The sequence below is a fragment of the Chiloscyllium plagiosum genome, unplaced genomic scaffold (genome assembly GCF_037043375.1).
Source record: "Chiloscyllium plagiosum isolate Xiang-an unplaced genomic scaffold, Cpla_swu_hap1 HiC_scaffold_10, whole genome shotgun sequence".
Lineage (NCBI taxonomy): Eukaryota > Metazoa > Chordata > Chondrichthyes > Orectolobiformes > Hemiscylliidae > Chiloscyllium > Chiloscyllium plagiosum.
Window position 1 is genome coordinate 10,335,226 of NW_028270148.1, and position 16,972 is coordinate 10,352,197.

At 43.8% G+C, this 16,972-nt stretch overlaps 1 protein-coding gene across 1 annotated transcript in view; it reads right to left on the bottom strand.

Annotated features, from left to right (window-relative positions):
• Positions 1-1,781: 1,781 nt before the first annotated feature.
• Positions 1,782-16,972, bottom strand: part of cd109 (CD109 molecule) — a 142,426-nt gene continuing 127,235 nt past the window's right edge. Inside the window, exons 30-33 of the mRNA XM_087991108.1 lie at positions 14,288-14,427; positions 6,374-6,530; positions 6,100-6,202; positions 1,782-2,638 (exon numbers count right to left, since the gene is read on the bottom strand). Coding sequence (XP_087847234.1) covers positions 2,445-2,638; positions 6,100-6,202; positions 6,374-6,530; positions 14,288-14,427 — 594 coding nt within the window. The 3' untranslated portion in view covers positions 1,782-2,444. The remainder of the gene's footprint in view (positions 2,639-6,099; positions 6,203-6,373; positions 6,531-14,287; positions 14,428-16,972) is intronic.

Here is a 16,972-nt window from a genome sequence, read left to right on the forward strand (position 1 = left end):
GAACGGCCTACTCCTGCACCTATTTTCAATGTTTCTATTCCAGGGTGGGGTAGCAGGTTTAGCAGGTGCGGCCTTCCTCTGACAAAGCTGGCAAGAGGGATAACTATTAGATGGAAGGTGAAAGGTGAGTTTAGCTTTCAGTGTCCCAAACCTTGCACAGGACACCAACAATTTGCAGGTCCCTGTGCTTGACCCTAACAACCCATTGTCCTGTCACAGCAAAAGAGGTAAACCTCAATGAAATGTCAGAATAGCATCATCAGTGAAATTGACACAGAGTTTCAATCCGATACAATAACTGTTCCTGTTCTCTTTTCAGGTGTTGCTAAGCTAGTTCTGCCGAAATATGTGGGGGAGGAAGGGCAATTCATTTCATGCTGTTACAATCCATAATGCACTGTCTCATTGTAGATGGAGATTCAGTAATAACTATGAACTGTTTGTCATTTTTATAAATGACTTGGACACAGGCATAGGTGGATGGGTTAATAAGTTTGCAGATGACACTAAAGTCGGTGGAGTAGTGGACAGTGTGGAAGAGTGTTACAGGTTGCAGGAGGACTTGGATAAACTGCAGAATTGGGCTGACAGGTGGCAAACGGAGTTCAATGCAGCTAAATGTGAGGTGATTCACTTTGGAAGGAATAACAGGAAGGCAGTGTACTGGGTCAATGGAAAGATTCTCAATAGTGTGGATGTGCAGAGGGATCTTGGAGTCCCTGAAAGTTGCCACCCAGGTGGATAGTGCTGTTAAGAAGGCATACAGCGTGTTATGTTTTATTGGTAGAGGGATTGAGTTCCGGAGACGTAATGTCATGCTGCAACTGTAGAAAACATTTGTGCAGCCACAGTTGGAATATTGTGTATGGCTCTGGTCACTACATTACAGGAAGGATGTGGAAGCATTGGAAAAGATGCAGAGGAGATTTACCAGGATGTTGCCTGGTCTGGAGGGAAGGTCTTATGAGGAAAGGCTGAGGGACTTGGATCTGTTCTCATTGGAAAGAAGAAGGCTAAGAGGGGATTTGATAGAGACATACAAGATGATCAGATTAGATAGGGTAGACAGTGGAAGTCTTTTTCCTAGGATGATGACGTCAGCTTGTACAAGGGGCCATAACTACAAATTGAGGGGTGATAGATTTAAGACAGATGTCAGTGGTAGGTTCTTTACTCAGAGAGAGGTAAGGGCGTGGAATGCCCATCCTGCCAATGTAGTTAGCTCAGCCACATTAGGGAGATTTAAACAAAACTTGGATAAGCACATGGATGATGATGGGCTTAGATCAGTTCATAGGTTGGTGCAACATCAAGGGCCGAAGGGCCTGTTCTCTGCTGTAATGATGTACATTCTATGTTCTGTGAATATATATACATGTGGCTATACACGTTGCAGGCCTTTTGGCAGACAGAGAAGGAGGGAGCATCGTGAATTGGGGATTCCTTTAACTAACAGGAGGTCCCTTTGTGTTATAAGGGTTTTATAATGTGTAACGCTGCAGAATTCTCTGTGCTTTATATCCCATCAATCAGGGCACCCATCACAGTGGATAAACCTCATGTAAGTGTTCTCAGTGCTGTGTGTTAACCTGTCAGTATCACAGTACCCACTGTAAAGTATTAGAGTGTGTGACTCACCAAAAGCTTACATGTGAAGTTAAGATACTGCAGCCCCATGAGCTGAAGAATAGAGATGTTATTAAAAGTGTCTCATTTCAATAATGTCTGTGGATGGTTTAATTCTACTGTGGTGATTTCTCAATGAAAAACTGCCAAGAACATAGGGGCAAAACTTGATTTTATTTTTACTTACGTTATAACATCAAGATTTATTTTACAGCAGTATTAGCCAGACCTGATCCCTTTGCTGCACATACACGCATACACAAGTTAATTATGATTTGGTCTCAGCGGATTAAAAATTTTCTTTTACTTCTTTTGCGAATCAGTAGTTGCATGTGGAAAAACAAACACACACACCCATACACAAAGCAAACGCAGGAAAGAGGCCAGAGGAGAAAGTTAGGGAACTTTATGCACTATGTGAATATTTGAAAGACGCCAGTTTCCGAACACAGCAAGCTGATAGATCCACAGTTTGTTCCAGTGAGTTTAGGAGGACCATAACTCAGTCAGCAGTTGTAAATTCAGGATAGTCTTGCTTACTGTGAAATCTGGAGAGGTTAAGTTCAATAGAGTATAAAGGTGGGATAAAAGTGATGAAACATTCATGAAAAATGTATACCTTTTCACTGAACAAATCGACAAAAGGAGGACGTTGAAGAAATCATGAACAGAGAGCTTGCAAAAAGCAGTTTGCTCAGTTCCGGTGGTTTCCAAGACAGAGTCAAACATGTCTCTGCCAGTCTTTCTGCACCCCTCTCCCAATTAAAGCAATAATTATTTCACCAAGAGGAAATTTATATTCAATGATAGCTGTGTAATTAAGACAAGCTGAGATAAACACTGAGGAGAGAGAGCAGGAGGACATTCAGACATCCGGCCAGAGTTGGAGCTGTGGACTGGTCGGATATAGAGTTGAACTGGGAGCGACACAGGTTACAGCCAATGCCACAGAAGGTGCACGTGTCGGTGTCTGACATCACCTTCGAGTTGTACGTCCTCACGACCATCTTCGCTGTATTTAAAGCAAAACACGACAATCAATCAATTCACCCAATCCTATTCCAAAAGACCTCTTTATACAAAACATTGAATGTCTTCAAGATAGAGTTCAATATAGTTCTTACGGCTAAAGGGATGAAGGGGTATGGGGAGAAAGCAGGGACAGGGGGACTGAGTTGGATGGTCAGACATGATCATATTGAATGTTGGAGCAGGCTCAAGGGGCTGAATGGTCTACTTTATATATCTTTATATATTTCTAATTTAGCAAAGAATTCCCTCTGAGACACTCATACACCATCCAAATGGACTTTCATCTGCTCTTCCTTCATAGTCACTGATACTTCCAATATAAGTAGGCAAAAAAAAAGACTATGAATAATTCCACAGAGGCTGGTATCTGGTCGCCAATCAGGCTTTATTTACTCATGGGGAATCCTTGACACTGATCCAGCTCCCTCAGAGCCAACTCACTCTAACACTCCCGTTTATTTTTTTCAGGATGTGTGACACTAATGCTCTTTTCTCTTTTTTTTTAATTTCCCCCCCACACTACTGCCTGACAGCGGTGGTGCTTATTTTTCCCCAGCATCCATGTTGTGTGTGTGCAGGTGTCAGACACAGCAAAGAACAAGAAGTGCGTGAATCTTTATTTATATTCCATCCCCAGGAAGAAAGGAAACACCCGAGTGGCCAGTGACAAGCAGTACCCTTCTCAAAGGACAATGCTGCATGATCAAACAGTGAAGGGGAGAGCAGGGATTAAATCAAAATAGAGTTTGAGGGGACATTCTTGTTTTTTTCTCTTAATATGAGTTAGAAAAAACTCCAGAGGTCGGCATACACTCACCAAGTCACCCTTTATTTACACATAGAGAGTCCTTGACCCTGATCCAGCTCCCTCAGAGCCAACTCTCAGAGTGAACAGAACCTCTGACACAACTGCTTTTTTTTTCTCCTTTTTTTTCTTCTTTTTGGATGTGGGCAGCTGGTCCAGAGTCAGTTCCCTCCCCTCTGACACAATCAAGAGGACAGTCCTTGCACACACTGATCCAGCTCCCTCAGAGGCAGCTCTCAGCGTGAATAGAATTTCTGAACAGAACTCCTGTTCTTTTATTTTCATTTTTTTCTCTTTTTGTTATACCCCCACACTACCACCTAACTGTGGTAGTTTAGGGTGTAGGTTTGCTCGCTGAGCTGTAGGTTTGATATCCAGACGTTTCATTACCTGGCTAGGTAACATCATCAGTGGCGACCTCCAAGTGAAGCGAAGCTGTTGTCTCCTGCTTTCTATTTATATGTTTGTCCTGGATGGGGTTCCTGGGGTTTGTGGTGATGTCATTTCCTGTTCGTTTTCTGAGACATGCCAGAGAATTCCTAGAGGCCTGGCACTCCAACCACAACGCCATAAACAAACACATAGATCTAGATGCCATCTATCAACCCCTCAGAAAACGAACAGGAAATGACATCACCACAAACCTCAGGAACCCCATCCAGGACAAACATATAAATAGAAAGCAGGAGACAACAGCTTCGCTTCACTTGGAGGTCGCCACTGATGATGTTACCGAGCCATGTAATGAAACATCTGGATATCAAACCTACAGCTCAGTGAACAAACCTACGCCCTAAACCTCAACCTGAGCTACAAACCTTCACAAACCTTGCAAATAACTGCGGTGGTGCTTATTTTTCCCCAGCATCCATGTTGTGTGTGTGTGCAGGTGTGAGACACAGTGAGAGACACAAGGTGTACGAATCTTTATTCAATTCCCACCACCAGGAAGAAAGGAAACCCCCGAGTGGCCAGTGACAAGCAGTGCCCTTCTCAAAGGGCAATGTTGTGTGATCAAACAGTGAAGGGGAGGGCATGGATTAAATCAAAATAGAGTTTGAGGGGACATTCTTGTTTATAATATTTTATTAAACAAATTACAACACAATTTACAAAAAACAGTTAACATTTACAGCTGTATACAACAGCAATTTTACAAGGGAGAGGAGCAGTAAAGCTAGGCCCCAAACCTTACTGTTCAACCAGTTTACAGGGAAATGAGGACATTCTTGTTTATATCTGTCAGCCAAGGCTCCCTTATTGGACCAGATTAACAGCCTCAATCAGGGAACTTGTATTCCATTCGGCTGACCTTGTTATGATCTTTACAAGGTGTACCAGGATGTTGTCTGGATTGGATTGTATTAGCGATAAGAAGTGGGTGGACAAATTGCATTGTTTTTACTAGGGCATCTAAGGCTGAGGGCTGACCTGATAGAAAACTATAAAGGAATGAGAGGTGTGGATAGTGTGGATAGTTGGAGACTTTTTCCCAGGATAGAAATGTCAAATACTCGGGGGCATAGGTTTAAGGTGAGAGGGGAAAGTATGTGTAAAAGGCAAGTTTTTTTACACAGAGGGAGGTGGTAGGTGCAGAGACAGTAGTAAGGTTTCAGAGGCATTTAGACAGACATTCACAGACAGAATAGAGGGATACAGACTATGTGCAGGCAAAAGAGATCAGTTTAGAATGGCATCATGGTCAGCACAGACATGGTGGGCCGAAGGGCCTCTTCCTGTGCTGTAGTGTTCTATGTTCTAGGATCGAGGCTATAGGTTCTCTGCTACCTGCTGTACGTGTGAGAAACACCCCTCCTCACAATCCAGTGATATACAGAGAACAGGCAGCACCACCTTCTCCAGGGGCACTGGCAATGAATGTTGTCCCAGCCAAAAATGCCAACATCCTGAGAATGTGTATTTAAAACAGTAGGGTTGTGTCATTATTTTCTTTTGAGAGATTACGGTGGAGAGCCAACCCACTCTGACAGCAGGATATTGGATATGCCAAATTTGGATGGAACTAATTTTGAGACATGTCCCAGATCCTCCCTGCTGTGGTCAGTCAGGGTCTGGACAGTATAATTAGAGATACACATTGTCATCCTACAGAAATCCTGATGCACTGACTCTGTGGGAACTGCGATGAACAATGCCAGGCCCCTGGGCAAATGACTCCAACTTGAAGTTAGAGTCAGAGACATCACATGACTGTGATTTAAGAAGGGCTTATGCCCGAAACGTCGATTCTCCTGTTCCCTGGATGCTGCCTGACCTGCTGCGCTTTTCCAGCAACACATTTTCAGCTGTGATTTAATCCTCCCTGGAGAGTTCCCCTGGAAATATTAAACCTGAATCTGCCTCCTGGGTAACTCAACAACTGGCTCTTTTGATGCTACCCTCCTCCCAAGCCCCGCTCAACACCCTCACCCTCGATTCTACCCCCTCATCCTGAACTGACCACTCCCCCACAACACAAGACCCCCTGACACTCCGAAGTGCTCCATTACACCAGCCGACAACCCAGCTTGCCCCCACGCCCTGACCAACTCTAGAGAAATTAGACCAACGTTTCCATATTGGCGAGGGATACAGATCCACACCCAAACTCCAAACCGAAAAATTCAGGGACTCACCTGGCTCATAATACTGAAGTACTCTGACCGTGGCATCCTGGGCATTTGCAACTTTGGAGTCCCTTATCATGGGGATGCTCACACAGATCTCAGTTTCATTAAGCTAGAAAGAAGAAAACACCAAGTCATAGAGAGTCATGTTTCTAAGTGTCCAAATCTGAACTTTCTACGATTTACACGAGAACATTCCCACAGAAACCTCTTCTCTGAAACATTGAAGAGAGGTACCAGGGGTGGACACACCCTCCACATGAAAGAAAAATCCCTGACTCACCGAGTCAAAATACAGAATGACTTGTCCAGCTTCAAACTCGACTCTTTTCATTGGGTTCTTGACCTGGATCTTGTTCATTTCTGGGATAAAGCCACTCAGCATTCCGACTTCCATCAGAACCATTCCCGTGCTGGACATGTTTCCCTCACCTCGATACCTTGAGGAACAAAGGCAAAATCAATTTCATCTTTATTGCTATTTTACATGAGTTGCAATATTATCTTTCCCCTTCCCCCACTGGCCGTCCATCCATCATTACTCAAATATGTTTTAGGGAGTGTTATTTCTCTCCATTAAAGTGGAAGGGGTTAGGTATTGGGTATGTCCAGAAGTGCTCTGTCTCATCACCAAATCACCCATTATATTTCTTAACTACCACCAGTCAATCACCATGTTTTCCCAATTCATCAATTTCCACACAAAACCCATTGACAGCAATGAAGATCACCACTGGTGATGGAGAGAGGGAGATAATTCCAGATTTTATTCATTGGATTCAAAGTCCACCAGCAGCTCCATTGTGGGTCATTGAGATTGTTTCTCTTATGGATATTAATAATATCAACAAGACCACAAAAACATAGCTAAAAAGTGACACAGGTTGTTAAAACTTTTCAGTTGGCAGTTATCAGGAAACGTGGAAGAAGACAAATTTTCACCAGATTGTAACAATTGAGAAAGGGTACTGATTCATCGGCAAGTTTGCTGTGATTGGCTACGGCATTGCCATGGAAGCAGATATGCCAAACTATAGGCTGCCCAAGTTCCTGGGTAATTCAAACAGGGCAGAAAGTCTTGAATGTATTTGTTGCACAGAATGTGAATGCACCTTGGTTCAAGCTAATATAAGTCAGCCATGCTGTAAATGTTTTCTAATTAATAAACAAGATAAATCTACCTTAGAGAAATAAAAAAGCTAGTACTAGACAGGCAACATGGTTGTGTCAAGGGCAGGTCATGTCTGACAAATTTAGTTTGAGTTCTATAACAAGGTGACACAGGTAGTGGATGAGTGTAGTGCTGCGGATGCTCAGTATTTGGACTTTCATATGACGCCATTTGGCAGGTTAGTTAGCAAATTGGAAATGTTTGGGATTGATGGTCTTTGGCAGCAAGGATTGAAGTTCGATAAAGGAGCTGAAACAGAGGGTAGGTACGGATGGGCATTTCTCAGACTGGAGATGAGCTGTAAGTGGTGTTCCCCAGGAATCAATGTTGGGACTCTGGCTTTTTGTGATTTATATTAATGAATTTGGAGATGGGCGTTGCAGGCAAAATCTCTAAATTTGCAGATGATCTGCAGAGTCCCGGATGTTTGGTTGAGTGCACATGGTGCTGACAAATGCTGAATTTAGTGAGGGGCAGCGGTTGAGAAAACGCTTGATGCCTCACATAATAAATCACAAGACAGGCTCTCCAAAGAGCCAACTCCCACTCTGTCCTTATTATAACATCCAGCTGCTGGTCAAGATAATTCTGACCCCTGGATATTGGCCATCATTCCTGGCAACTTGTCATACGTTTGAACACCAGACTGAAGCACTCAATGAACACCATTTCCAAGTCTTGATTGTCATTTAGAAAGTGATAATTCTCTCTACACAGGAGGACAGACTGCCTTACTTGTACAATCCTTGTAAAGCACTTTATTGTTCCTTATGATACTTTATTCATTCTTTTTCCACGTACTCACTCCTTTCCATCCTTCCTCATCCTTTACTTCTCTTATTCTCCTTTACTTTCATGTCTTCATTACTATACTAACTATCTCTCTGGATGAGACCCCATTAGAGATTTTTAAAATGATGAGAGAGTTGGATGGGTCAAGCCTAGAGAAGGTGGTCATACTTGTGGATGCAGACTAGAGGCTTGGGTTATTAGGCAAAGTCAGTAATAAATCCAAGAGGAAATGTAACAGAAATGTCTTCAGCTTGGTGGTGGGGTCAGAATGTGCAACTGCAACTTACACCAGTTGGTGACGCAGAGGTGAACACTACTGCCTCACAGCGCCAGGGAACTGGGTTCAATTCCATCCTTGGGTGACTGTCTATTTGGACTTTGCATGTTCTCCCTGTGACTGTGTGGGTTTCCTCCCACAATCCAAAAATGTGCAGATTAGGTAGATTGGCCATGGGAAATATGGGGATAGAGTAGGGGGCTCCCTTCAGAAGTTTGGCACAGACATGATTTTCATGTGTGGAAATAGGCCATTCAGCTCGAAATGTCCACACCAACTCTCCAAAGAGCCTCCCACCCAGACTCAACCCCCTACATTATCCCTTTAAACCTGCATTTTCCCTGGCCAATGCATCTCACCTGTACAACTTTGGACTGTGGGAGGAAACCCAGAGGAAACCCACGCAGACACGGGGAGAATGTGCAAACTCCACACACACAGTCACCCAAAGGTGGAATTGAACCCATGTCCCTGTGAGGTAGCAGTTCTAACCACTATGATGGGTCAACTGGCCTCTTTCTGCACTGTAGGGATTCTACCTTTGATAATTACAGGGAAACTAAATGAAGTAAGGAAAACAGAACACTAGCTGAGTACTTGGCTTTGTGCTGTTAAGTCCAATATATTATAATAGGCCTTAATCATCCATTTTAGTTGTTTTCCAACTTTGTTGCTCAACTATAATTTTCTGAAATAAAGAACATCTTTATTGACTTAAATGGATCTATTGAGTAGGTACTTTTACTGCCTCCTTTTAAAAATGCCAATGTTTACTCTCCACTCCTGGGAGCTTATTCCTCCTTCCACTTCACCTGAGCCAGCACAGTCCTCATCCCCTGAAAACCACCAAAACATAACCTGGTGCTCTGGTGACCTCTCAACTCCTGCACATCAGCAATCCCAGTGAGGGACACCAGATAGCGATCAGGGGCAGGTTCACAGCTGATTTTGCCTCTCGTTGTCCTGGGGATGGTCAGGAAACCTCCACTGCTGCCCCCAGCTCAGATTTGTCAAGTTGTTGGCGATAATGATGAGCAAGGCGTTGTCATCAAGTGCGCAACTGACACTGTGGACTTGTCGGTTGCCCCTTGATTCAAGGAGACGAATTTCTGTCGTGGCTCTTCATGTGACTGAGCGGGCTGGTTTCCAATTCCCAGATCCTTGACCTAATTGGGCAAGATGGCCCCTGAGGTATTTGGATCTGGACAGCAGGATTTTCTTTGCTTCCCCACTCTGCCTCATCGTTAAGCCATTTGGATTCAGAAAGATGCAGCTGGATGGAAGGCTAGCCAACATTTTGAACAATTGGTAGAAAGTTCCTTGTGGTCATTCATGTCAATGCTGCTGTGATTCAGGGAGAGCTTCTGCGCATTTTTATTCAAGCTTCTTTGTCCTCTCCCGAGTCTTTTGTGAACTGAGAGAACAGTTAGTTGGCCAGTTGTTTTTCAAGCACACAGTGTCCAGTCCAGGAGAGAGGGTTGGTGTAGCTCAGTTGGCTGGATAGCAAGGCCCAGTGACATTAACATCATCCCTGCTTCAGCTGAGGTTACCATGAAGGATTCTCCTTCTCAACCTTCCGCACCACCCTCCCGCTTCAAGTGAAGCAAGGCGACCTTCGCGTTAGCCCACCACCAGTCATCACTCTCTAATGAGACAGCAGCCCTATTTGTCTGGGAAGAGTTTTTGAAACGATTTGTAGCTCGGGTTGTGAAGGAAGTCGTGGATTCATTGCTGAGCTGCTGTGGTTTTCTGCAGATGTTTCATCACTTCGCTAGGGTGACATTGCCAGTGCGTCCTCAATAAAGTGTTGGTAGTCTGTCCCGCCTGCTATTTATGTGTGTCTGTGTTTTAGTACTTCTGGATCTGTATCTGAGTGGCTTGCATATGTGTTGATTTTGCAGCAGTTTTGCTTAAATGCTTGAAACGATTTGTAGCTCGGGTTGTAAATGAAGCTGTAGATTCGTTGCTGAGCTGCTGTGGTTTTGCAGCAGTTTTGCTTAAATGTTTCCAGAATTGGCTTCAAGACACACTGTTCAGCAGCCCTCTGATTAGATCTGATTAATGTCATGGAGCTATTGCTGGGGGATTTTCTCTAACACATTTTGGTATCTCTGATACCCAGTCCTGGGCTCCCTGAAGCACAGTGCTGACCCTGCTCTGTACCCTGGGACTGCTGTGGACTGTGATGTCAAACACTCTCTGCAGGAGCTGAGCTGGTCCAGCTGTGCTCATCCTATCCACGGCATGGTATTCTTTCAAGAAACGTGACTGCCAACTTATGGAAGGCAATTGAGAATAAAAAATTTCAAAGTAGGCATATTTAACACTGATGTGTGCCAGAGACAGATGATCTTTAATGAGATCTTAATGACTGTATGTTTTTGTTTTTCCATAGTTTTCACTGTGGACTGAATTTGAAAAGGGCTTTACAACAAAGGACTATGCAAAGTATTGCAGTACTTTTAAAAAGCAAGTTACTCAAACTCATTGCCAGTTTTGTTTACATTGTTGCTTGGCAAGCAGCAGGTGAAGGTGTAGGAGGAGATAGCCCAGATCCAGGAATCTGTGCGGAAAGCGAGATTCGGCCAGCAACAGGTTGCTGATTGGTTTGTGGGGTTGTGATCAGTTGTGAATGAAAAAGGCCATCAGCCTGGTAACAGCTATCTGATGGTCTTCCTGGAAGCTGAACAGCTTGTGGGTGTGAACGATACAGGCAGAAGCTTTCAGACTGCTACAAGTCTTGGTGGTGGGAGTGTGTGTGTGTGGTCGGTCTCTCTCTCTCTCTCTTTCTCTCTCTCTCTCTCTCTCTCTCTCTCTCCCCCCACCTCCCCCAAGTAAAATACCTACAGCTTGAAGAAAGCCATTTTATTTCCTTCCACTTAAAGTGCGACCTTTGACTGGCAACTAAGCCACTTTGCAGTTAGAATACTAAACACTTGAGCCCCCTGTGAAGGAGTAAAAAGCCTTGGAGAGCAGAAGGATAATCTCAGTGACCTGGTGACATTGAACTGTTCTCCCAGTATTCATTCCTTTCTCCTGCCCATATCACTATTTGTTTTGCTTGTCTGTGCCTATCTGTACATAGGCTTTTAGAAGAGGATTTAGAAGTTTTTAGAAGGTTTCCAAATTTGAACTAATAGATTTAAATGTCAACAATAGCCATTTACCTGGGAGTTAGACTCTATTTATTTATAATTAGTTTGAAATTGATCATTGAATTTATAATTCTTTTCAAATATAAACGTTTGTTGTATATTTTCTTGTAACCTGTGTCTATCAGGCAGGGAAACTGGGGATTTTCTCTACCCTGATAAAATCTTTAATGACAATCCTAGGAAGAGTGGAGCTTGGTTTCTAGTATGTTACCCCAGTAAGATGTAACACGTACAGCCCAACCAACATGGAAAAGAAGGCAACTGCAGTAACGCTGGGAAGAATAGGATTTGAAGCTCAATCATTGAGACCAAACAGAGATCTTAAGCCCACACATGCTGTGAGTTGGGAGAGGAAGGGCATTTTCCATCCAACAGCCTCCTAACAAGGCTCTTCCGTGCTCACGGCCCAATGAAGGCAGGTTGGACCATTGAAGCTGCCCTCCAAATTGCAGGGCTCTATCACAGCAGCACCATGGAGAGCACTGGGCAGCCTGGAGAAAATAAGGACCCCTCAACATGATGTTCCTCTGGGGCTGAGAGAAGGTACCACTTAAAATTAAATCTTTCGAGGGTCAAGCTGGAAGGGCATGTGGATTGGAGGGGAAGCCCTCCGGTACAGTCTCTGCTTCCAGAGGCCAGTGCTGAGGTGGAGTCTCCAGCTCTGATGGACTCCAATCCTCTGCAGGGAGGCCACCTCCATCGAAGTGGGAGACTTGCCACCACTGGCAAGTCCCGGAAATGGCGAAGCCATCCAGGCTGATCAGTGACAAGCAAGATTCAAGCCAAATAAGTTCAGTAGATGATCATCTCTGGCAACAGAAAATCTAACCATTTGTGCCTTGATATTCAATGGCATTACCATCACTGAAGCCCCCTCTATCAACATCCTGGGGGTGGCCATGGACCAGAAACTCAACTGGATTCATCACATAAACACAGTGGCTGCAGGAGCATGTCAGACAGCGGGAGGTTTGTGGACAGTAACTCATCCCCTGGCTCCCCAAAGCCTGTCCACCATCTACAGGAGTGTGATGGAATACTCCCCACTTGCCTGGATGGGGGCAGCTCCAACAACACTCAGAACGCTCGACACCATCCAGGACAAAGCTGCCCAGTTGATTGGCACCATATCCACAAGCATTCAGTCCCTCCACCATCGACACTCAGTAGCAGCAGTGTGTACTATCTACAAGATGCACCGCAGAAGTTCACCAAAGATCCTTAGATAGCACTTTCCAAACTCTGAAGAAGGATAATTGGACCTGAAACATTAACCTTGCTTTCTTCACACACATGCTGCCAGACCTGTTGAGTTTCTCCAACAATTTCTGTTTTTATTTTCCTTCCGAACCCATCATAACTTCCATCTAGAAGGACAAGGGCAGCAGACATGTGGGAACATTACCACTTGCAAGTTCCCTTCCACTGACCATCCTGACTTGGAAATATATCGCTGCTCTTTCTCTGTTGCTGGGTCAAAAACCTGGAACTCCCTCCCTAACAGCACTGTCCTCAGTTTGAGGACAATTAGTCAAGGACAATATCTGCTGTTTGTGCTAGTACCACCCACATAACATGAAAGAAGAAATTAAAACAAAACACAGCTCCCTACTCACTTCCCAGCTCCCTCACCTCCAGGCCAACCATCCGAGGTTGTGAAAATACTGCCCCCTAGTGCTCGCTGGGACTTATTGGGTAACACTCCTGCCTCTGTCAGAAAGCTATTCATTCTAATCCCGCTCCAGAGACTTAAATGCAACAGTTCTGAGAATTAAAGTGGAGTACTGAGACAGTGTTGCACTGTCAGAGGTGCAGTTTTTCAGGTGAACTGAAGTTTTAGCTACACTCTGTTGACGTTATTCCAACACCAGCACAGCCAATACATGGCTTGGTTTGGTAACTGCTCTGTCCAGGGCCATAAGAAACTGCAGAGAGTTGTGAACACAGCCCAGCCCAGCACGCAAACCAACCTTCCATCCATTGACTCCCATCTACACTTCTCATTTCCTCGGGAAGGCAGCCAACATCATCAAAGAGCCCTCCCACCTTGGTTATAATCTCTTCCAACTTCTTCCATCAGGCAGAAGATACAAAAGCTTAAACACACGTACCAACAGATTCAAGGACAGCATTTACCCTGCTGCTATCAGACTTCTGAATGAACCTCTCAAATTTTAAATTTAATGTTGATCTCGCTCTCTGTGCCCCTTCTCTGCAGCTGTATTCCTCGCTCTGTTCTATTACCCTAATGCATTTTGTATGATATGATCTGCCTGTACTGCATGCAAAACAAAACTTTTCACTGAATTGCGGTACATGTGATAATAATAAATCAAATCGATACCATACTCACAAAGAGTCATCAATGTTGTGATGTAGGGGACACTGCAGTCCCAGTGTGTGCCCACCAAGCTCCCAGATAATCGGTCTATAAGGAACCCAAATGGGTCATGAATGTTCTTTAGGGAAGGAAGCCTTCTATCTTTAATCAGAGTGGACCTTTATGTGAATCAAGCCACATATCAATATTCGTCACTTCAAAATGTCTTCCCACATTTCTCATATTCATCTGTCAGCATCTCAGGGCAACGAAGGATGGACAACAAATGACATTCTATTCAAGTGTGGTCACTCTTGTGCTGGAAGGAACATGGCGATTAATTTGTTCACAGTAAGCTCCTACCAACAGCCAGGTAATAAATTACCAGCCAATCACAGGATAACTGAGCTGCAGAAGCAGTTAGTTCTTTTATTGCATTGGAGGAAGAAAGGTTGACCAGTTAAAATGAGAGCGGTGTTTACCTGGTACAGATATGAAGTAATAGGTGATTCAGGTCATCCATATTGTCTACAACATCAACTTCTAAATCAAATATTTCCATCTCCACAGATCGCCGTTTCTTTGATACGACTTCACTCTCCAGATTGAACTGAATGTTGAGCTTTAAGAACAAAATCCACCAATCAAATTCTCTTCCTGTTTTGTTATAACACATGTGACAGTTTATGTGCACTACTTCAACAGGGTGGGAGGGGTGTTGGTTAGCTCAGTTGGCTGGATGGCTGGTTTACAATGCAGAGTAACACTAGCCCCTGCCCTGGCTGAGGTTCCCGTGAAGGACTCTCCTGCGTTCACAAGAATGATAACTTAACCCCTGGGATCAAGGTGTTGAGGAGAGATTACACAAGTTATGCCTGTTTTCTGTAGAATTTAGAAAGTTAGGGGGTGGTCTGATCAAAGACTTTGAAATATTACCAGGTAAAGATAAACTGTTGCCAATTGATTAGGAATTCTATGAGGGATAATCTGAGAATTAGGGCCAGACCATTCAGGAGAGATGTAAGGAAGCACTTCAACACACAAAGGTGGTAGGTGTTCAGAACTCTCATCCACTTTGGATGTAGGATCAGCTGTTAATTTTAAACCTGAGATAGATTTTTTTTTGTAAGTGATACAGACTGAAGGCAGGGTTATGGCGTTAGGACACATATCAATCATTATCTCAATGTAAATTGGGACAGATTCAAAGGGCTGAACGGCCTACTCCTGTTGCTCTGCTCCATCTCAACCTCTCCCCTTATTTGAGGCGTGGTGACCTTCAGGTTAAATCACCACCAGTTGTCTCTGTCGTGGAGAAGCAGCCTATGTTTGTTCGGGCCATGGTGATGTTACAATGGTGTATCCTGATTTCACTGCTCACAATGCAGTCTCTATCTAGGGAAAGCAGACTAACTGATTGTTTTGCTGAACCCCGACATTAGTTCACAAACAGTTGAAGTTTCTGATCCCTATCCTCATCCCTGTATCTTCAATCGCTTAGAAATTTCAACAGAATTCCAAAGGAAGCTATCAGGAAGGCATGTCATTTTTTTTCCCATTTTGAAAATTTACTCTTCTCGAGATTCAAGAATTTCAGACTGTGAACACTGCTCCCATTTCATTCAGATGCTAGCAGTCGGTCACAATCCTCCAGCCCCAGTTCTCTGCCAGATACACTAGCTGCAGGTTTAGTAGTCTCCCCCTATGAATGAAAATGTGTTTGGGGTTCAATTGTCCCTTGTGCATGTAGATACATCTTTTATGATTCGACACCCCCTCTTTGGTTTCCTCAAACCCCTTCGTCACTTTACAGACCCTTGTCACGCCATTCCTGACTGTCCTCTCTTCTCCTGTAATCGCTCAATCGGTAATCTGCTGTTTCTGACTCTTATCATGGCTAATTCATTTAGAAGCGTAAAGTTTTATGACTCAGATGAAGACTCTTCGGCCCTCCATGCCTGGGTCAGTTCTTTGAGACCGTGATCAAACCAGTCCCATTCTTCAATGTATTCCAAATGAAGCATTTATCTAATTCTCTTTTACAAGTTCAACTGAATATGTTTCCACCATTCCTTCAGGCAATCCCTTCCAGACGATTAATCTTTTGACTAGATTACATTTTTTGCAAAAAGTATTATAAACGGCTGTCTGCCTTTGTAGGAGTCAAACTAACAAAATTGACAGTTTTAAAGCCCATGAATGTCTGAGAATCCATTCCTATCGATGGCCCGGAAATCATAAAGAAACACAGTCAGTGTCCTGTTTTTCATTAATGGTGGAATTTCACTGTCCTAATTTATGAAATCATAAAATTACAGAATGGTAGATTAAATCATGAGAGAAAAACAATCAATATAACATTCAAAACCACCCTATGGACCAATATTTGACGAGCAGAGCACTGCACTTCCCGTTGAATATTTGGAAAGGACCTTATTCATTTTATTACCTCGTGACTCAATTATTCCAACAACTCCTGGCTGACCTCCCAAGTTCTACCCTTCATAAATGCAAGGTCATCCAAAACTCTGCTGCCTGTGTATTAGCACATAACAAGTCCCCTTCTCCTCACATGCCTGTGCTCACCAACATACATCAGCTCCCGATCAAGCGATGCCTTGACTTTAAAATTCTCACCCTCATTTGCATGTGTTCACCTCCCCCTCCCCAACTCTCTCTGGAATCTCCCCCTAACCCACCCTCTGGGATACCTGCCTTCACACAATTCTGACATCTTTGTCTATCTGTAATTTTTTTGAAAATTCATTCATAAGATGCGGATATCACTGGCCAGGCCAATATTTATTGCCCATCCCTAATTACTCAGCGGGCACGTGAGAAGCGAATTGCTGTTTGTCTGGAGTCACATGTAGGTCAGACCACGTAAGGATGGCAGATTTCCTTCCCTTAGGAGCATTAGTGAACAAGATGGGTTTTTCCAACAATTGGCAACAGGTTCATAGTCATCATTAGATTCTTAATCCCAGATTTTAATTGAATTCAAATTCCACCATCTGCCATGGCAGGATTCAAGCCTAGGTCCTCAGAACATTACTAGTACCTTTGGATTAATAGTCCAGTGATAGTACCACTAGGCCACCATCTTTCCTTAATTAGTACAATCACTCCAAGATGTTTTCAGTTCCCAGGGCTTAAAGCTCTGGAAT